Source organism: Podarcis gaigeae, assembly GCF_964106915.1.
Source record: "Podarcis gaigeae genome assembly, chromosome: 6".
In the NCBI taxonomy this organism is placed as follows: Eukaryota; Metazoa; Chordata; class Lepidosauria; order Squamata; family Lacertidae; genus Podarcis; species Podarcis gaigeae.
Genome location: NC_139682.1, coordinates 62184512 through 62202853, shown reverse-complemented (window position 1 = coordinate 62202853; position 18342 = coordinate 62184512). Strand labels below are relative to the sequence as shown.

At 41.3% G+C, this 18342-nt stretch overlaps 1 protein-coding gene and 1 long non-coding RNA gene across 7 annotated transcripts in view; one reads left to right on the top strand and one right to left on the bottom strand.

Annotated features, from left to right (window-relative positions):
• Nucleotides 1–18342, bottom strand: part of PDE4B (phosphodiesterase 4B) — a 256742-nt gene that overhangs the window by 12891 nt on the left and 225509 nt on the right. For all 5 annotated transcript variants that reach the window (XM_083742993.1, XM_083742994.1, XM_083742997.1 and 2 more), the window contains one exon: nt 14422–14534. In XM_083742993.1, coding sequence (XP_083599119.1) covers nt 14422–14534 — 113 coding nt within the window. The remainder of the gene's footprint in view (nt 1–14421; nt 14535–18342) is intronic.
• On the top strand, nt 2043–6466 carry LOC310846509. 2 transcript variants are annotated; one of them, XR_014565365.1, is made up of 4 exons: nt 2043–2634; nt 2998–4871; nt 5013–5211; nt 6393–6466. It is a non-coding gene; the product is annotated as an uncharacterized lncRNA (long non-coding RNA). The 2 variants fall into 2 exon arrangements; XR_014565366.1 differs by having other exon boundaries at nt 2998–5211.

Below are 18342 nucleotides of genomic sequence, written 5' to 3'. Positions count from 1 at the left end.
TTTACTTATACAGAGAAGATACATATGCTCAGATCTGGCTAAGAAGTATTTTAATGTTTCAGTGCAAAGAAAACCAGACAGCTTTCACTTCTGAAATTCTTAGCAAACATAGAAAGCGATGTGATATCTGCAGAGCAAAATGTAAGATGATTTCCATAGCCTGTTCCCTAAAAGAAGCATGTTTCATTTACAAGCCCAGGCTGCAAAGGAACCACAGCATGCAAACGCTGCCTCTTCTTATGTCAGTATATGAATCCACACTAAAAGCACTCAGTAAAGTGAAATAAATCAGACTGAATGATTGTTGTCATTTCAAGCACTTTTGCACCGCTTTTGTTTCTTCCCCCCGACCACTTTAGGAGTCAGGGATATTCTAAAAATAAAGGTGAGCTTCATATTATTTCTGTTTTTAATTAGTAGCCAGCGTAGGTTTATAATGTAAAGCTGCTTTCTTCCCCACCCCCACCCCACATATCTCATTCCCTTCTTCAAGAGTTCATATACAGCTGGTCAAAAGAATACCATGGTACTATGGCAACAGCACCACATGACAGCCACCCTCCTTTACAGACAGGCTTCCCTTCAGATTACTGTCATGCAGCCCTAATGGCCTGCTACAGGAATTCCAAGAGTGCTTTAAGCAAATTGGAAGCTAATTCCTGAGATCTAAAGAGTGTGTGTGTGTGTGTGTGTGTGTGTGTGTGTGTGTGTGTAAAGCAAGTCTAGTAATATAGAATCTCCATCTCTTTGGACAAAAGAAATCCTGCTATTTATTGGTTCAAACCTAAGCTACAAAAGCTGCGACCAGAAAAATATTTTTATCTACTTCTTAAAAGCTGTTAAGCATTTTTGGTACCAGAATCATGACGTCATGATCTATATCATGATAGAATACATATGAACTATAAAGAATAGTCTGTTATATGGAAGTTGCATTAGAAGTATTATTCTTTCTTCAGTCACAAAGTGATTTATTCAATACGACCTTTAGCAACAGAAAACAGTAACATTTGTTTCTTTTAAAGGTAAAGGGACCCCTGACCATTAGGTCCAGTTGTGGCCGACTCTGGGGTTGCGGCGCTCATCTCGCTTTACTGGCCAAGGGAGCCCGCGTACAGCTTCCGGGTCATGTGGCCAGCATGACTAAGCCACTTCTGGCGAACCACAGCAGCACACGGAAACACCGTTTACTTTCCCGCAGGGGCAGTACCTATTTATCTACTTGCACTTTGACGTGCTTTTTAACTGCTAGGTTGGCACTGCTCCATAAATTCACATAAATACTTCTTTAAACTGGTTTTTAAGTGTAGCCACAGATGAGCCCCCGTTCCCACAATCAGTGCTGCTTCTCACTTCAAGCTCCTCCCCTTTATTTATTCCCATGTTAGTGGAGTTAATGCGTAAGAGAGGTTGAGTGATTATATAGTAACAGTGGGTGCTTCCAGATTATTGCAGTTTTGTGGGTGGCATTCAATGGCACACTGGCAAATTCAGGTTGCAAAATTAAAGTGGGTTTTGAGCCCTTGCACAATAAACCGCTCCCCACACCTCCACCATAAAGTGCTGTGATTGATGCAATGTCGTATAACTTCCCTGCAAACAAATCAGGATGAAGGCCTGGAAGCAACCAATACATATTTTGCAACTGTGGGGCAGAGCTAGGTCTATTCCTTTTCCTTGCTTATTTTAACTCCTTGTGGAAAGGCAAGAGATTTACGATCCCATTCTCTGTACAGCCATATCTTGGATCCTGAACACCCTGAAACTTGAATGTTGTGGTTCCCGAACGCCGCAAATCCGCAAGTGATTGTTCCAGTTTGTGAACATTCTTTTGGAACCCAAACGTCCGATGGGGCTCCAATTGGCTGCAGGAGCTTTTTGTAGCCAATCAGAAGCTGCAATTTGGTTTTCGAATGTTTTGGAAGTCAAACAAACGGACTTCCAGAACAGATTCCGTTCAACTTCCAAGGTACGAATGTACTGGCAAATTGCAGCGTAGCTTAGCAATAAGTGCCATATTACAGTTTCAGAATTAAGAGACCCACTTGGTTCCAAGTTGACTGTTCTATCGATATTCCATTCAATTTCCCGCATCTCTTATGGCTTGGAATAAGCGATATCCTTTTGAAATAGGAAGTTTTGGCAATCCAAACATTTTAATAGCTTCTCCCCATGCTGATCCTAGGGTCAACCTTTTATCCTAATAATGGCTTGGAAAGGAGCTCACTGGGTAGAGAAACATATTATTTACTCTCCTTTCAGGCAATAGGTCATGTTTTGATTTTTTTAAAAATCAAATGCTTAAAATAGTATACAGGTGTGATTAGCTATTGTTTAGATAAATTGCTTCTTTGGTCTTTACCACATATGAAGAACCAGCTGCCCAAAAATTTAAATTGTACCCAATGTCCAGATATTATGTAAATAATTTCAAAGAACTCCTTGTTTGCTTGCAACAAGGTAAGCTAAGTGTTGGAATTCAAGCTACATAAACGTGCTGTTAAGAAGTAGAGACCTCTGCTAACTCTACTCCGCAGGGCTAAAAAAGTTTGACCTGAAGAGGTTCCATTGGAATTGACTGACCAATCACCACTGCTAAACAGAAGTTGCACAGGATTTTCTCCATCCTAACAGGTAGAAACAGGGACGCGGGTGGCGCTGTGGGTAAAACCTCAGCGCCAAGGACTTGCCGATCGTATGATCGGCGGTTCGAATCCCCGCGGTGGGGTGGCCTCCCGTCGTTCGGTCCCAGCTCCTGCCCACCTAGCAGTTCGAAAGCACCCTTAAGTGCAAGTAGATAAATAGGTACCGCTTTATAGCGGGAAGGTAAACGGCGTTTCCATGTGCTGTGCTGGTGCTGGCTCGCCAGAGCAGCTTCGTCACGCGAAGTGTCTCTGGACAGCGCTGGCTCCCGGCCTCTTAAGTGAGATGAGCACGCAACCCCAGAGTCGGACACGACTGGCCCGTACGGGCAAGGGGTACCTTTACCTTTAACAGGTAGAAACAAGATTGGTTTCCAATAAACCATTTATGAACCTTATTCTTATCCCACCCTTAGGGCCACCTTAGACTGGTAGATGAGACATCCCACATGTCAATCATTTGACATCATTGTGGGCTTGCTAACTGCTTCACGCACCACTTCCCAAAATGCTTTACACAGCCAGCTGGTTGTTGGGTGCTTGGGAACTGCAGCAAAAGGGGCTTTGTCAGCCCTATGGCTGATGCTTTGGAAGTGCTAAGCACAGGGCTTGCAAAATACATTGTGCAGTGCTTCCCAAATGCCTAAGAGCCAGCTGGCTTTGGGGCATTTTGGAAGCACCGCACAATGTCCTTTCTTCTCAGCCCTGTTTTCAGTGCTTCCCAAGCATTGGGACAGCAAAGTGGATTTCTGCAAGGATCAGCTATGCTATAGGCTTCCCCATGGGAAATCAGTTGCACAGCTGGTCCTACAGGTTTGAACTCACCACACACCAGCTGATCGATAAACCATAACTATAACAGAATTCCCCCATTCCTCCACACACCAGAATACTCTATGATGTTCACAGATCTGAAGTGATTGCTGTGAAAATGAAATACCTCCAAGTTGTGATGGAAAGCACTAAGGGATTCGTTCAGAAGCCATGAATAATTTTGACCCCAGAACAAAATAGCCAAGACTGAAAACTAGCAGCAGCAGAACAACATCTGTTAGACACATACTCTTCAGTCCTCTATGTGACTGCTTAGTTCATTTTCCCAAGTGGGCTATATGCGCAGTAACAGGAAAACTGAACAGGTTGTATAACCAGTTCAATGGCAACATGAACCTTGCTAACAGCAGCCTATGTTGTGTCTTTTAGATTGCAGGAAGAGCACACAGCCAATACTACCTATACATGCTTTGTCCAAGTAAAAAAACAAATCTGAGAATCGGCCGTCAAAGAATGTTCAGAGCTTTTAGCTACTCTGGCTTATTACTACTCCTACAGTACTCAGCTGCCCTCACTTTCTACAGTTTAGGTTTGAATGGGAAATATGTGATTGAATACTTTGGATTTTGGAGCCAAAATCTGAAATGCTAGAAGAGAAAACACACAATCCTGGTGTTTATGTACAAACAACAAAGAGTTATAAAACTCTGAAATTAAATATAAGCTACAACGTATCTGAACCGTTTCCTTTACAGACTGTGAAAAGAAGTCTTTTAAATTGCCTGCCAGCATTGTGTGCTTCCAAGTGGGTGCTCTGGGAGAAGCGTCACATGGACAGAGGCAGCTTCTGGTGTGCGTCACTCTCCGACCGGCTCATGATGGGTTTGCTCAGGAATATGTCATAAGATATGGGCAAGAGAGGGTGTGAATGATGCTCCCTGTGAAGGTCAGGAATCTCAGCCACGTAGGCGCAGGGGAATGACTTTCAAGCTCATGAATCTCATTTAGGACTCAGATCAATGGACTGGTGCGCCAACAACTTAGTCAAAAGCGAAAGAACGTCAGGCTTTCAATTAAGGAAGATTTTATTCTGAGAACCAAATCAATATAATCTAAGAGATTTAATTTTATACTGAACACAAAGGTATGGCTCTGCAATATTAATAAAGGAGCTTGGATAGGAAGTGGTTTTCTTAAATTTGCTTACAGTTGGGGAAATAATATATATAATCTGACCAGCAGTCTACAGGGGAGAATTGCCTTTCTGCTGACATTTGAAGAGCCCAGCCATCTATAAATTAAATAGGGCCTTTATGAGAGCAGGCTGAAGACTGCATGGGTCTAAGAAAGAGTTCCTCTCATACTCATTGTCCAAACTTCCTTTGCTCACAATACACTTCCTTTCAGATGGATGTGTACAATTAACAGTGAAATCCTTTGCATGTCTATTCAAAGGTAAGCTCTGTTAGGTTCAATGGGAGGTAAGTGTGTGTTCATATAACATGATAAGAACCGTCATCATGAACATGACAAGAACATAGCCCAGCATTCTGTTTTCAGGGTTTATGCTCACTAACTTTCCTCTGCTTTCTTCAGGCATGACCTGCGATTTAAAGTTCAATTGGAGCAAACATTCCTTTGCAGCAAACCCAAATTGACGTCTGCTCTGATTTAGCTTTAAAGAGTGGGTTTTTGCTCTTTAAAGCTCAGGGGGACAAAAAAAAACCTCACCAACAACTGCTCAGACATGGAACATTAAAGCCCAGACCTCTGCCTGGGAAGAGTGAGGCAAAAGGTAAGTGTGGAAAAGCCCTCACCAACCAAATGCCTATAGAAAGTCCACAAGCCTAAATGGCAATCTGAAGAAGCACCAGTTTAATTGGATGCTACTGGAAGTCAGGCATGCCCAAATCTAATTTGGATCAATTGAGCAAGAGCTGAATTCAGAACAGGGGTCCATTGATGTCAGTTGCATTCAGATATGCTGCTTAACTTTCTCTTGGTTTTTGCCATGCCCAAATGTTGTGCCACTCAGTGGAATTTCCGTGATAAAGGCGGGGAGGAACGTACAGGGCATAGATAAGTTATGACTCTGCTTAACAAAATGTAATCCAGTGACATTTTGAAGCAACTGGTATATAGATAAATTGCTTGCTTGGTCAGCAACTTCAGATGGAGTTTTATTGACACTGAGTATGCACCATACAAACAAGCCTTTATAGCATTTATATGGAGCACTGACTGATGTCAGATGCTGCATAGAAACACAATTGTGCCTGCAGGGTAAGCGAATACTGATTTCCCCGAATAAATCCATGAATACTAGTGTAGCCCTCTGTAAATATATTTTTTTTAAAATCTAAATTACTAAAAGTGACATGTAAAATAACTATTGCATATAAACAAGAGAAAATTATAACTATTTTAGGTTAGGTAAGTTGAATGAATGCTGCAGTTTGTATATTTCAGTGAGCTTTCACACCTTAATTTGCATTCATAATTTTCCCCCGCATGTAGAGTGAGATTAAATTGTATTATTTTAATTAAGACAGTGAAATAAAGATACTGCATACACATAATCAGTTACAAGATCACACTTTGTGAACATCTGAAGAGATGATTAAGCTTAAAACCCATTCTATCATTATCTTTTAACAATGGTCAATGCAAATGTAAAGCTGTGAAAAATAGATCCCAATTGTGAAGTTTTCCTGTTATGCATGTTTTCAGGCTACTGTAAAAACAATTATGAGCTAATTAACTGTGCCAGACATTGAGTCATTCTTCAGTTAATAGGTTTGCCTATTGTAAGAATTGCTAAGTATGATGGTGTCCCTGCTTTTCTTGTTGTTTTTAAAAACACTGCACTTACAATTCTTTAAAAGGCTTTGGGAAGTACTACTTCAGATTTGCATTAATGTTGATGTTTTACATTTACAGTAATAAATTAGTCATCTCCCTCTCTTTACTCAAAAGACAGATGGCAATTTGACCAGTGAGCCAACTATATCCACCGACTATCCCTTGAAAGACTGAGGTCCAGCTCCGAGGGCCTCCCTGCGAGAAGTGAAACTGCAGGGAACCAGGCAGAGGGCCTTCTTGGTGGTGGCACCTGCCCTGTGGAATGCCCTCCCACCAGATGTCAAGGAAATAAACAACTATCTGACTTTTAGAAGAGATCTGAAGGCAACCCTGTTTAGGGAAGTTTTTAATGTTTGATGTTCTGTTGTGCTTTTAATTCTGTTGGAAGCCACCCAGAGCGTCTGGGGAAACCCAGCTAGATGGGCGGGGAATGAATGAATGAATGAATGAATGAATGAATAAATAATATTAATGATCCTGGGTAAATTTGTTTATCAATGTCTGTCACATCAACTGCATGAACTTACTATTAGAACTGACAAAGTTCTTGCTACTGAGCTCACATCCCACATAATTAACCTCAGCAACTAGTTCTTGGTCTATTTAATATAGAGTACACTGGGCATAATCCACCTGTCTCAAGGCAGTAGATGGACTTGATGATTTTCCCTCATGCTTTCTAGTCCTGTAATTTTCTAAAATAAGTGCCAGTGCCAAGAATGAGGACTTTCAGCATGCTGGACACATGGAATGATGGAATGTTCGGTCAATTTCATGATAAATTACAACCTTTTTTACTTTTCTTCATACTTCTTTCCATGGGAAAGCATGGAAGGGCTTGAATGGGAAAGAATTGCATAGGATTTTTAGATTAATTCAAGTTGTAAGGTATTCAGACGAAATCAGTCCTGCTTTTAAAAAACAAATCTGGTGCAGAAGTTCCACGTGAGGAAGAAACACAATCAATGATAACATGGGAGAAGTTGGCATTGTCTGGTGCCATGTTTGGGGAAAGAGACTCTTGCTAATCCCACTAAATTCTTTATTTGGCACCATGCTCAAACTCAAACAAAGGACGTGAGTTGCATTCAGTTCCAAACAGGATATCAACATCAATTTAGAAAAGGTGAGAGGATACATGTCTGCACATCACAGAGAGATTTAGTTTTGAATCTTGGCTGAAGAACAAAAATATAAAAAATAAATAAATGTACATTTCCCTCATGATCAACCTCATTATCAATTTTCATTTATCTCACAGCGGTGTTACATTTTCTTTTTTTAAAAAGGGTGGGGGACAAAGAGGAAGGACAGTCCAAAATAAACACATTAACTCCTCTCCATCTTTTCTTATACAAATTTTGGTCTCAAATCAATTGCTTATTGAGCCAGTTTTGCAAGATCATTTGCAAGATCATTGGCATTCCTGAGACAATGTTATGGCACATTAAAATCCTTTATTAATTGTTGATTTCAATTAATCAATGTCACCCAGTGTTAAGGATATGAAATGGAACTGCTCAGTTTCCAAATTTGCAAGGGAAAATAGCCAAAACTCTGTTCCTCAGTGCTAACTAAGCCCAAAAAACCAGCTAGCACGCCATAGGCTGCATCTGTATTCTGTTAAGGCAACCATCATCTCCCTAAATCAGAGTTGGGTATTCTGCAAACTCTCAAGTTCTAGGTAGGATATTAAAGGTAAATAAAACCCAGTGAGTTCTCGAAGTTTGCCCACGAGAGCTAATGGTCATGGCTAACTTCTGTTTATTAATTCCAATGGGTCTACACTGAGTAGGGCTAGTTTTGGACACAAAGCTTATTATGTCCTATTATTTATATTTATTTATTTTACATAAGTTTTTAAAGTATTTAGTCTATTTTAGTGCTATACAAATGTTTAGCGATGCCAACAGCAACTCCCTAATTTGGGAGTGCATCCTAAATAGGCCCAAAAAACTAATATTTGCACAACTCACTCCTTGCTATAGAAAATAATCTGTTTGCTTTCCTCTGTGCTAGAAGAACCTGACTGAAAACAAAGTTAGCCAGTCCAGTTATTATCCGGTGGAATGTTCCTCAGTACCTCCATAAACTCTCACAAAGAGTTTAGTAATAATAACTTAAGCTACTAGAGAAAGAATTAGCTATTCAATGCTTATAGTCACTAAATTGCTCCAGGGTATGTGAGATTTATTATAAGGTTATGATTCATTTAAGAAATCTATTGATAATAATGGAGCACCTCTAATGACTGATTAGTCTAAACATTCTTTCCTGTAGCAACTTTCCTCATTTGCTTAGGCAAGGACAAATAGCTGTAGCCTATCAGGAGAAAGGAATGCCAAACCAAAGGTCATAAATCTAGACAAAATTCCCTGATTTACTGCTATTAAACTCCACTTTAAAAAAAGCAAAGGGAATGAAAGGAGTAGGTTTTATAGCTGACTGCCCAACAGTCTTTGGGAGGTTATGGCTATTTTGCAATGTATATTAAACAAAGGAAGTTACAGTAAACTGAAAAGCAGGAACAGTTTGACACACCTTTAGGGAACCATCACGTACCAAGTGCGCAAGATCTAGAGCTTGCAAACTTATAATAAGACACCCCCTTCTTTCCCAATACGGACATTGTGCAATGAGGCACATAGACAGCTGGAAGGCAGCCAGCAGTTACCTCCAGAGTTTACATTAGTGTCCTCATGTTTAGTTTATTTAGCCTCCTAAAACTGAGGCGTGACCCTGCGTGTCTTATGTGACTGAAACCCCTTTTGAAATAGTGCAGTGAATGTTTTGTTTACACCAATAGATTTTCATTTACAGATAACAGACAATAGTCTAGTATGTAAATTGCTAACAAAAGACAGAATAGAGCCATAATGGAACATTTCAGCAAGCGCCTACGTGAGGTAGGGACACATACCCCTTTGGGTCATTTAGGTAATTCTGAAAGATCCTATCCTGGTGTGCTTTGTGAAGGTCATGGCTCGCTTCAGTCAAGTCACATGCCCATAAATAAAGGCAATGAAGTCATAAGGTGGGGCTGGGGGGCTGGAGACCCAAGTCCTATTAGGAAAGGTCGAAGGAGTTGGGTATGTTTAGCCTTGAAAAGCTACTGTTAGGAGTAACATGGTTAAAATCTCTAACCATTTGAAAGAGTGTCACATAGATGACTCTCGTCTCTGATGTTCCAGAAGTTAGAACCTGAACCAGTGGGTTCAAATTACAAGCATGGGGATTTCTGTCAAAAATTAGGAGTAGCTTCTTGATGGTATGAGCTGTTTAGATAATCATGGATCAGGGAACAGCATTTTAGAGGCAAGGTGCCCAAAGATGCGTATTTTGGAGCAGTGGCGTAGCGTGGGTTGTCAGCACCCGGGGCAAGGCAAGTAATTTGCACCCCCTAACCCGTGGATTTGTGCCCCCTAACCCGTGGATTTGCGCCCCCTAACCCTAACCCCCAGATGTTGCGCCTGGTGCGGCCGGCCCCCCCTGCACCCCCCATGCTACACCACTGTTTTGGGGTGCCTGTAAGATCACAAACTTGGAGGGAAAAAAGCTTTTTCAGGGTGAGATCTTGTCCTGAAATCACAAGAGAGCAAGGCGCCCATAATGACCACCATGCTCTCAAAGGGGGGTAAAAAAGGGATGTCCCAGCTTTTCTGGGGAAGCTGACAAGTTTGGCAGTGGTTTTAGAAGGGAGCCGACTCTCCTTCATTAAAAGTTCTTTTTCCAGTGATAGCTATGGCTTCCTATCAGGGATGGTTCTTGTATCTGAAGGGGTTTGGATTAGATCAGGTCTGCCATGGGGAACCTTTTGCAGTCCAAGGGCTATAAACCCTCTAGGCAACCTCCACAGATGGTGGAGGAACAAAAACATTTTTTTTTACTTTTGTACAGAAGGGTAGTTTCTGCACACACTCATACAGACACCTCCGTTCTCCATCCGGAGAACCAAGAGGCGCTATCATAATTGAAGGACACATTCCAATGACACAAAAGCACTCAGGTTGCAAAGCAGAACCAGTGAGAGGTGTGGTCTGGGGTGAGTTCTGGGAGCCAGATAGAGAGGCCTTAAGGGCCACATCTAGACCCCAGGCTGGAGGTCCCCACTCCTGATTTATACTGTTACTGAAGTACCTTTAAACATTATGATTCTATAAATGTAGAAAGAAGACATGCATGTTCTCCAGGCCTATGAGCAAAACACAATATACAAAATTATTACCTATAGGTAAAGGCTAAATTTCTTCAACAAGCTATGCAAATTGGCTATAAGCATGCCCAGGATACCTGAAGACCTGACTGAGTGCAGTATTTATGATTTTTTAAATATACTGTGCAACTTATTTCTATATCAGCTTTATACAGGCCATGGAAAAACACAAAGTGATGTCTGTTCTAATAACGAAAAGCAGGTTGAGTGTATTGGGCAGGTCATTATTTGGTTCCTCCTTTTAGTAGGCAATGTTTTAGGTTCCATCCAGAAGCGTTCAGATCTCAAATTATTATTCTTATTTGTCAGAAGCACTAGTTTTACACACTGAGTGACTTTAGTTAAAACGATAAAGTACACTTGTATACCTGCAATATATGTCATGCTACCTTGTGAGATTTCTAAAAGCCACCACTTCCATATACGATCCACCTAATAATAATCAGCCGCTAAGATTTTTGTGTGGAAAGGATTCTAAAATGCAAATAAGTAATGCCAATAAAAATAGGATTGGAAACTTCATCAAAACAAAGAGTTGCACAAGAAACACATCATGAACCAGGAGCCAACAGCAGCAGGAAGTATGCTAATTTGTATTTTATAGCTGAATGGGATTAACACAACATTTGTGTATCATTTTAATGAAACGGGAACATGCCCAGCCACAGTGAATGCTTTGCTACTTTTTGCTGTTTGCTCCTCCAGGGACCTTCTGAACTGTTTTCTACGCTTCTTCATCTGAATGTCAGAGCCACACGCTGTTGAACACCAGAGATTAAGTTCCTCATATTCCTGATTAATGTAATTATTCATTTCAGCGACATTTGCGTCTTCTTTTTTACTACAAGTATTTTACAAACAGGATACATTCACCCAAGGTTCTCTTTCCCATCACCAAAATGATCAAGAAACGTATTTTGGTAACATTTCTGAATAAGTGCACTACACTAGAAACCAGTCACCCCCCTCTTTGTCTACTGTTTTTGCAACGCTGTACTTCAAAACTACGTCTGTCAGGAAGGAGACAGGAAATTCGAGTCACACTTACAACAGCTGTGCCATGCCCACTATCATTCTCAAATGACGTAGTTTGGCTTCAGTGGCAGAGGGCCAGGAACTTAGCAATAGCAGAGGTCAGGAAGATAGGTCACTGTTTATACAGCTCTTGCACTTGGGATCATGCTGGGTCTATATGCTTTCTTCCTTTCTCTACTGTTGCTCTTTCCGTTATTCTTTACTAAGGGGGAGGTAGAAGCATCCTGTTTTCAAAGCATCAGACTGTTTTGCTACTGCCATATCTCTGCGCAGACGACGGAAGAGAGGCAGATCATTCTGATACTTCACGGATGTGGAAAACTTGACAATTAATTAATTAATTGACATATTTTAAGAGGCTTCTTAAGAGCTTTTGAAAAGCTGCAATCACGCTGTAGTTCCAGTTGCACGACACACGTCCAGTATCCAAATCCTTTAAAAGCACATAAGGATACATTTACGTGAAATAGTAAGAATCGTAGAGTTGGAAGGGACCAAAGGATCATCTAGTCCAACCCCCTGCAATGCAGAAATATGCAGCTGTCCCATATGGGGATCGAACCTGCAACCTTGGCGTTATCAGCACCATGCTCTAACCTATTTTACACAATCTAGTAAAAAACCTGCAAATTAAAGATGAGAGGAGCGTTGGGAGTCCTTTGCCTGAAACCTTATTCTATCTTTATTGCCTCCTATTTAATTGCCACGTAGCCCTTTTTTTGTGTAAAATGTCCATATCTCATTATTGCTCACAACAGGGTTGTGAAGTTGGTTATTAATCCCTAATTTAAATACAAATTAGGGCAACCCAGTCAGCTGGGCAGGGTACAAATAAATTATTATTATTATTATTAAGCAGCAAAGTGCATGATGGTGACCTGAGCAAGGTTAAGTAGGTAGTTTGTGGCTGGGTCTATGAAGGCTGGATATTAAAAGGAGGGTTTTGTTAAAGAAAATGTTGAAAACAGCGTGTGAAAACTGATACCTTTGCAGGAGGAAACAGAATAAGATATTGGGACCCATAGCTTGCTTATCATAAAAGGCCACGTACAGTGGTACCTCGGGTTAAGAACTTAATTCGTTCCGGAGGTCCGTTCTTAACCTGAAACTGTTTTTAACCTGAGGTACCACTTTAGCTAACAGGGCCTCCCACTGCCGCTGCTGCGCAATTTCTATTCTCATCCTGAAGCAAAATTCTTAACCCGTGGTAATATTTCTGGGTTAGCGGAGTCTGTAACTAGAAGCGTCTGTAACATGAAGCGTATATAACCATAGGTACCACTGTACCAGTGTTAATAAGAGCACCTGGAGAAAGTTATATAGAGTGGTTATATAGGTTAAGTACTTAATTCGTTCTGGAGGTCTGTTCTTAACCTGAAACTGTTCTTAACCTGAAGCACTACTTTAGCTAATGGGGCCTCCCGCTGCTGCCAGAGCATGATTTCTGTTCTCATCCTGAAGCAAAGTTCTTAACCTGAGGTAATATTTCTGGTCTGTAACCTGAAGTGTATGTAACCTGAAGCGTATGTAACCCGAGGTACCACTGTATGCTGATTCTGGAATCATGTACGGTATGTTGTAGCTCAACTAACTGCATTAACAGTGCAAAAGACTGTTCTGTTGAACAGTGCCTGGGATCACAGCAGATAAGGTGTCCACGGCCTCAGGGAAGTAGGTGTGCCTTTTGTTTAATCCATCAATATTCAGGCTAATAGCCAATGAAAGAGCGACTCTGGTGTAAATACAGTCCGAGCGACAGGTTTTAACTATACTGTAAAAGGATAAGGTGTTAGAGATATAATGGGGAGATTTTACAATTAATTACTAATTAATTACTACATACAATCAGCATGGCTCTCCAAGTGGTTTGGTTGAAGGCATACATACGACACACAATACCAGCCAACCTTCTACAACACATTTTTACCCCTTTTAGAAATGTGCCTCTTAACATAGCAACACTTTATATGACTTGTCATTACATATGCAACTACTAATACAGTGGTACCTCAGGTTACATACACTTCAGGTTACACACTCCGCTAACCTAGAAATAGTGCTTCAGGTTAAGAACTTTGCTTCAGGATAAGAACAGAAATCGGGCTCCGGCAGCGCAGCAGCAGCAGGAGGCCCCATTAGCTAAAGTGGTGCTTCAGGTTAAGAACAGTTTCAGGTTAAGAACGGACCTCCAAAACGAATTAAGTACTTAACCTGAGGTACCACTGTATACAAAACCAGAACACCTTTCTTTTACAATGTACAATGCAGTAACTGAAATCAAAGCAACACATACTATATTTGCTGCATGACAACTGCGAAGATAACTGTACTGTAATTATCAGCACCACAGACAATTTACTAAAAACAATTATTTCCAAAGTTATTGATTGTCCCAATTATAATCCCATCAGGATTTTAAGTTCCATTCCTACAAACACTCCTTTAACTTGATATCACTGCCTAATTGTTGCTATTCCTATGTATCTAAGGGATAAATAATACAAAATCAGGAATTGTTCTGAGTATGTAAATATATACAATAATCCACCCCCACCCCGATTTACAGATCACCTAGGTACCCAACACCTATTTAACAAAATCAAAGAGCAAAACTTGATTTCTGGATACAACTGTGTTCTGCTTGAGAGCTTGCAAAGTTTGACACCACACATGTCTACTGCTCCACAGGAACTACCAATATTTAACAGCTTTAATAAGAAGCAGAGGTGGTGTGTAAGAGTTCACCCATTTTCTTTAACTTTGTTTTGGTAAAATCAGTAGCAGTTCTGACTGCAGATACAGCTGTATATGTGGGGGGAAAAGTTTAAATCCCTGTGCAACTAAATTCCATTTTTCAAAACCATTTTGGGGGGAAATAAATATTTTTCCTCTTACCTTATTTGATGCCATTTCGCTAACAGATCGGTAGGTCTGAATGGTTTCAAGTTGGTCTAAACACCAGTCCAATTCCTCCAAAGTTTCCATTGCTAATTTTTGATAAGATTCCTCTGCAAATAAACACACAGGCATGTAGTTAGGCTTGAGTGATTGCAGGCTTTCCATGGTGGAATCGCTGACACGGCTCGGACCGAGGCTGCTGTAGGTGCTGCTGCTGCTGCTGCTGTGCTCTTTCATCATGAGTTCTGCGAGCTCCTGTTCCACTCTCCAGCAGAACAAATCAATGCACGTCTCGCCTTGGAGTGGCTGTTGTGGTTTCATGGGCTTTCTTCTCTTTTCTTTTTGTTCTTGCTGGCTTCGAAGAAGCAATGTCAGTACTACATCAACAAACTTCCTCTCGTAGGGGATGTAAGGGGAGGGACCTCTGACAGGCTCATCTGCATTGTACATTATGCACTCACAGAACGTAAGCAAAGGGGTTTTTTCCCCGTCTCCTCTCAAGCATTAATCATGCGTTGAGATTTTTTATAAGACTTTTAAAGTGTCACCCAGTGAGATTAGGCAATCAATCTGCATCTCTCAGTTTTCCCTTAAAAAAACTAACTTCAGATAAAAAACAAATGAGCAGGAAAAAAATAACTGGAAGTATACTCCCTGAACTTCTGCAGCTGTGATAATCCTCTCCACAGAAAGATCGTTTGCATTAAAAGAGGAGGGGTTTTTCTTGTTGTTAAATCCCTATCTATTCAATTAGGTGTTCAATGAAATGTCTCTTAACAGGAAACCACAGAAATACTGGATTTTTATTTAAACTGGCAAAATGGAAATCCTGCTTCTTTTAACCAACTTTAAACTCCCCTTTAGTTCATGCCAAAGTCACAAGGAAATTCTGAACTGGATTTCCAGAGGGATTTAAAATTTGACTGTAGTAAGGTAAAGGTAAAGGTAAAGGACCCCTGACAGTTAAATCCAGTTGCAAATGACTCTCACTTTGCTGGCTGAGGGAGCCAATGTTTGTCCGCAGACAGTTTTTCCGGGTCATGTGGCCAGCATGAGTAAGCCGCTTCTGGAGAAACCAGAGCAGCGCACGGAAACGCTGTTTACCTTCCCGCCGGAGCGATACCTATTTATCTACTTGCACTTGACGTGCTTTTGAACTGCTAGGTTGGCAGGAGCAGGGATCGAGCAACGGGAGCTCACCCCGTCACGGGGATTCAAACTGCCGACCTTCTGATCGGCAAGCCCTAGGCTATGTGGTTTACACCATAGCACTACCCGTGTCCCCCTTTGACTGTAGTACACTACCATTATTTTCCTGCCTTTGCACATTTGATCTGGGGAACAAGCATTTATTTAAAATCTTTTCTAAAGCTGCAATCTTAAATGGACTTATGAGGCTAAATTTGTCCTGTTGAACTTACTAAGATTTACTTCTGAGTAAACAAATAAAGGATTCTGCTGAAGGGACCCACAAAGAATCACAGGCAGGTGTGGCCCAGGGAGGGCATGGGTCTCCTCTCCCTTTCACAAAATAATAAAACAAACAAACTTAAGGAAAAAAATAGTTTCCTTATAAGAGGTTGGGACTCCAGTGACCTGCCATCTTAATTTGCCAAGAAACACCAATACAAGCACATTAGTAAATGCAAGTTTATGTAAATTTGAACACAGGCTTGTGACCTTTAAGTACTTAGTAACTGTCTGGACTACAGGTAGCAAGCACCTCAGATTTGGTCATAAAAATTACTTCTAAAAACCCATGATAATCGTTGACTCAAAAGTTATGCACCAGCATAAACCTGTTTGCTGGTGCAAGGATTGTGGGAGCTCAAATTATATTTAGGGTTGAAAGACAGCCCCCTACCTCATTTGCAGGTTGCAAATTTAGGGAGGGGCTATTTTATTGATTTTGGGTCAAATCCTTTTGGTTCATGTGGCATGCTTATGATGGCAAGTGGTGCTTTTCTCTTTTTCACTTTAAGCAATGTAAGTGATGTATATTTCTGCCACTGCCTGTGGCCCCAGTGGAATCTTTCTCAGTGGCTGCCTCTTGTGGCTACCATTCTGCCCTTCCCTTGAATGCCCTTGGTATAATGCTTTGACACGTAGCATAATTCCAGGAGAGAGAGAGAGAGAGAGAGAGAGAGAGAGAGAGAGAGAGAGAGAAAGTGTGTAGAATGATGGCTGCCGGCTGCCAAAAATGCCATGATATTGTTGCTGGAAATGGTACAGGAAGTCTGAAGCAAAACAATGCATCATTAGTCTGAAGATGGAAAAAAAGAAAAGAAAAAGAGCAGCTGCCATGACTGCTCAGCACCTGTTCAATAAATTTATATCTATCTTCATTCAGGGTGTCACTGCAGTAACTGTTTTATATATATATAAACACTGAGATTACCTGCGTATAACAGCTATGTACATTTTACAATTTTTTATGTGCTATAAGCCGTCCAGAGTGGCTGGGGAAACCATTTATCATTATTACTACTACTACTACTACTACTAGTAGTAGTAATACCACTCCTCCTCCTCTTCCTCCTCCTCCTCCTCTAGGTACAACTATTTCTCTTGTCTTCAAAAATAGTGCAAACCCAGAAATAAATAAGGAACACAACTGGGAATTCTATTCTATTCTATTCTATTCTATTCTATTCTATTCTATTCTATTCATATACCAGCCATCAACATGATGCCTTCCAAATGGTTTGGACTACAACTCCTATCAGTCACAGCCAGGAAAGGAGCTGTTGTCCAATATGGTGGGCACCATATCGTTGGAGGATACATGCACAGATATAGATATAGATACAGTCATACCTCGGGTTGAAGTAGCTTCGGGTTGAGAGTTTTCGGGTTGCGCTCCGCGGCGACCTGGAAGTAACGGAACAAGTTACTTCCGGGTTTCGCCGCTCGTGCATGAGCAGACGCTCAAAATGACGTCACACGCATGCACGGAAGCGGCAAATCGCAACCTGCGCACGTGCAGACGCGGGTTGCATTCACTTCAGGATGCGAATGGGGCTCCAGAACGGATCCTGTTTGCGTCCAGAGGTACTACTGTATAGCTATAGATACAGATATAGATATAGATATAGGTATAGATATCTGTGCCTGGCGTTCTCTGGTCCATGGGGTCACGAAGAGTCGGACACGACTAAACGACTAAACAACAACAGCAACATAGATATCTGTGCAGCTTTAAATCTCTAAGCAGTAGAGAGTACTCACCCTCCTTTCCAACTCAGGGCAATGAAAAGGAGCCACGTGCTTTCACATAAAGTTCTATTCCGAGTGCTTAAAAGGGCTACAGCAGGAGAGTTATTTTCTCTGGGTGACATCCAATAGTAGTCATACTCAGAGTAGACCCACTGAAACCCATGGATTTAAATAATCTGTGCTGCAAGGTCATGCCATGTAAAACACAACCTCCTGCACCATATGTGACATTGCAGTCAAGGTGGTTTGCTTTCTTCCTTTGGAGAAAGCAGTGGGGATTCAAGCCACTATCCCCCACTATGGAGCATTCCTCCCCCCCCCCCCGCCGCAGATGTCTGCAGAGGGGGAAATATACTGTTTGGCATAAGCAGTTTTCTCAAGTCTTCCCGAAAAAGGACAACTGTGTAAGGGGAGAAATGATGTACATATACAGCTTTACAAGAGGGCCAATAATTTAAGGAAGGCCGCATTTCATGTTAAGATGTTACTTGAAAGAGAGGAAGTTCCTTGGAAGTATTATCTTTCACATCAGTGTCACAATTTCTTATAATTCACTGAGCAAGAGGAAGTGGAGTTGGCTTGTCTGTGGCTGAGAACCTGTTCTTGCAAAATAGCTGCTTATCTGTGGAGCCTCCACACGCTTCTTTATGGTAGCAGTTCCAGTAATGGCAACACATTTAAGGCACAAATACCAGGCAACAG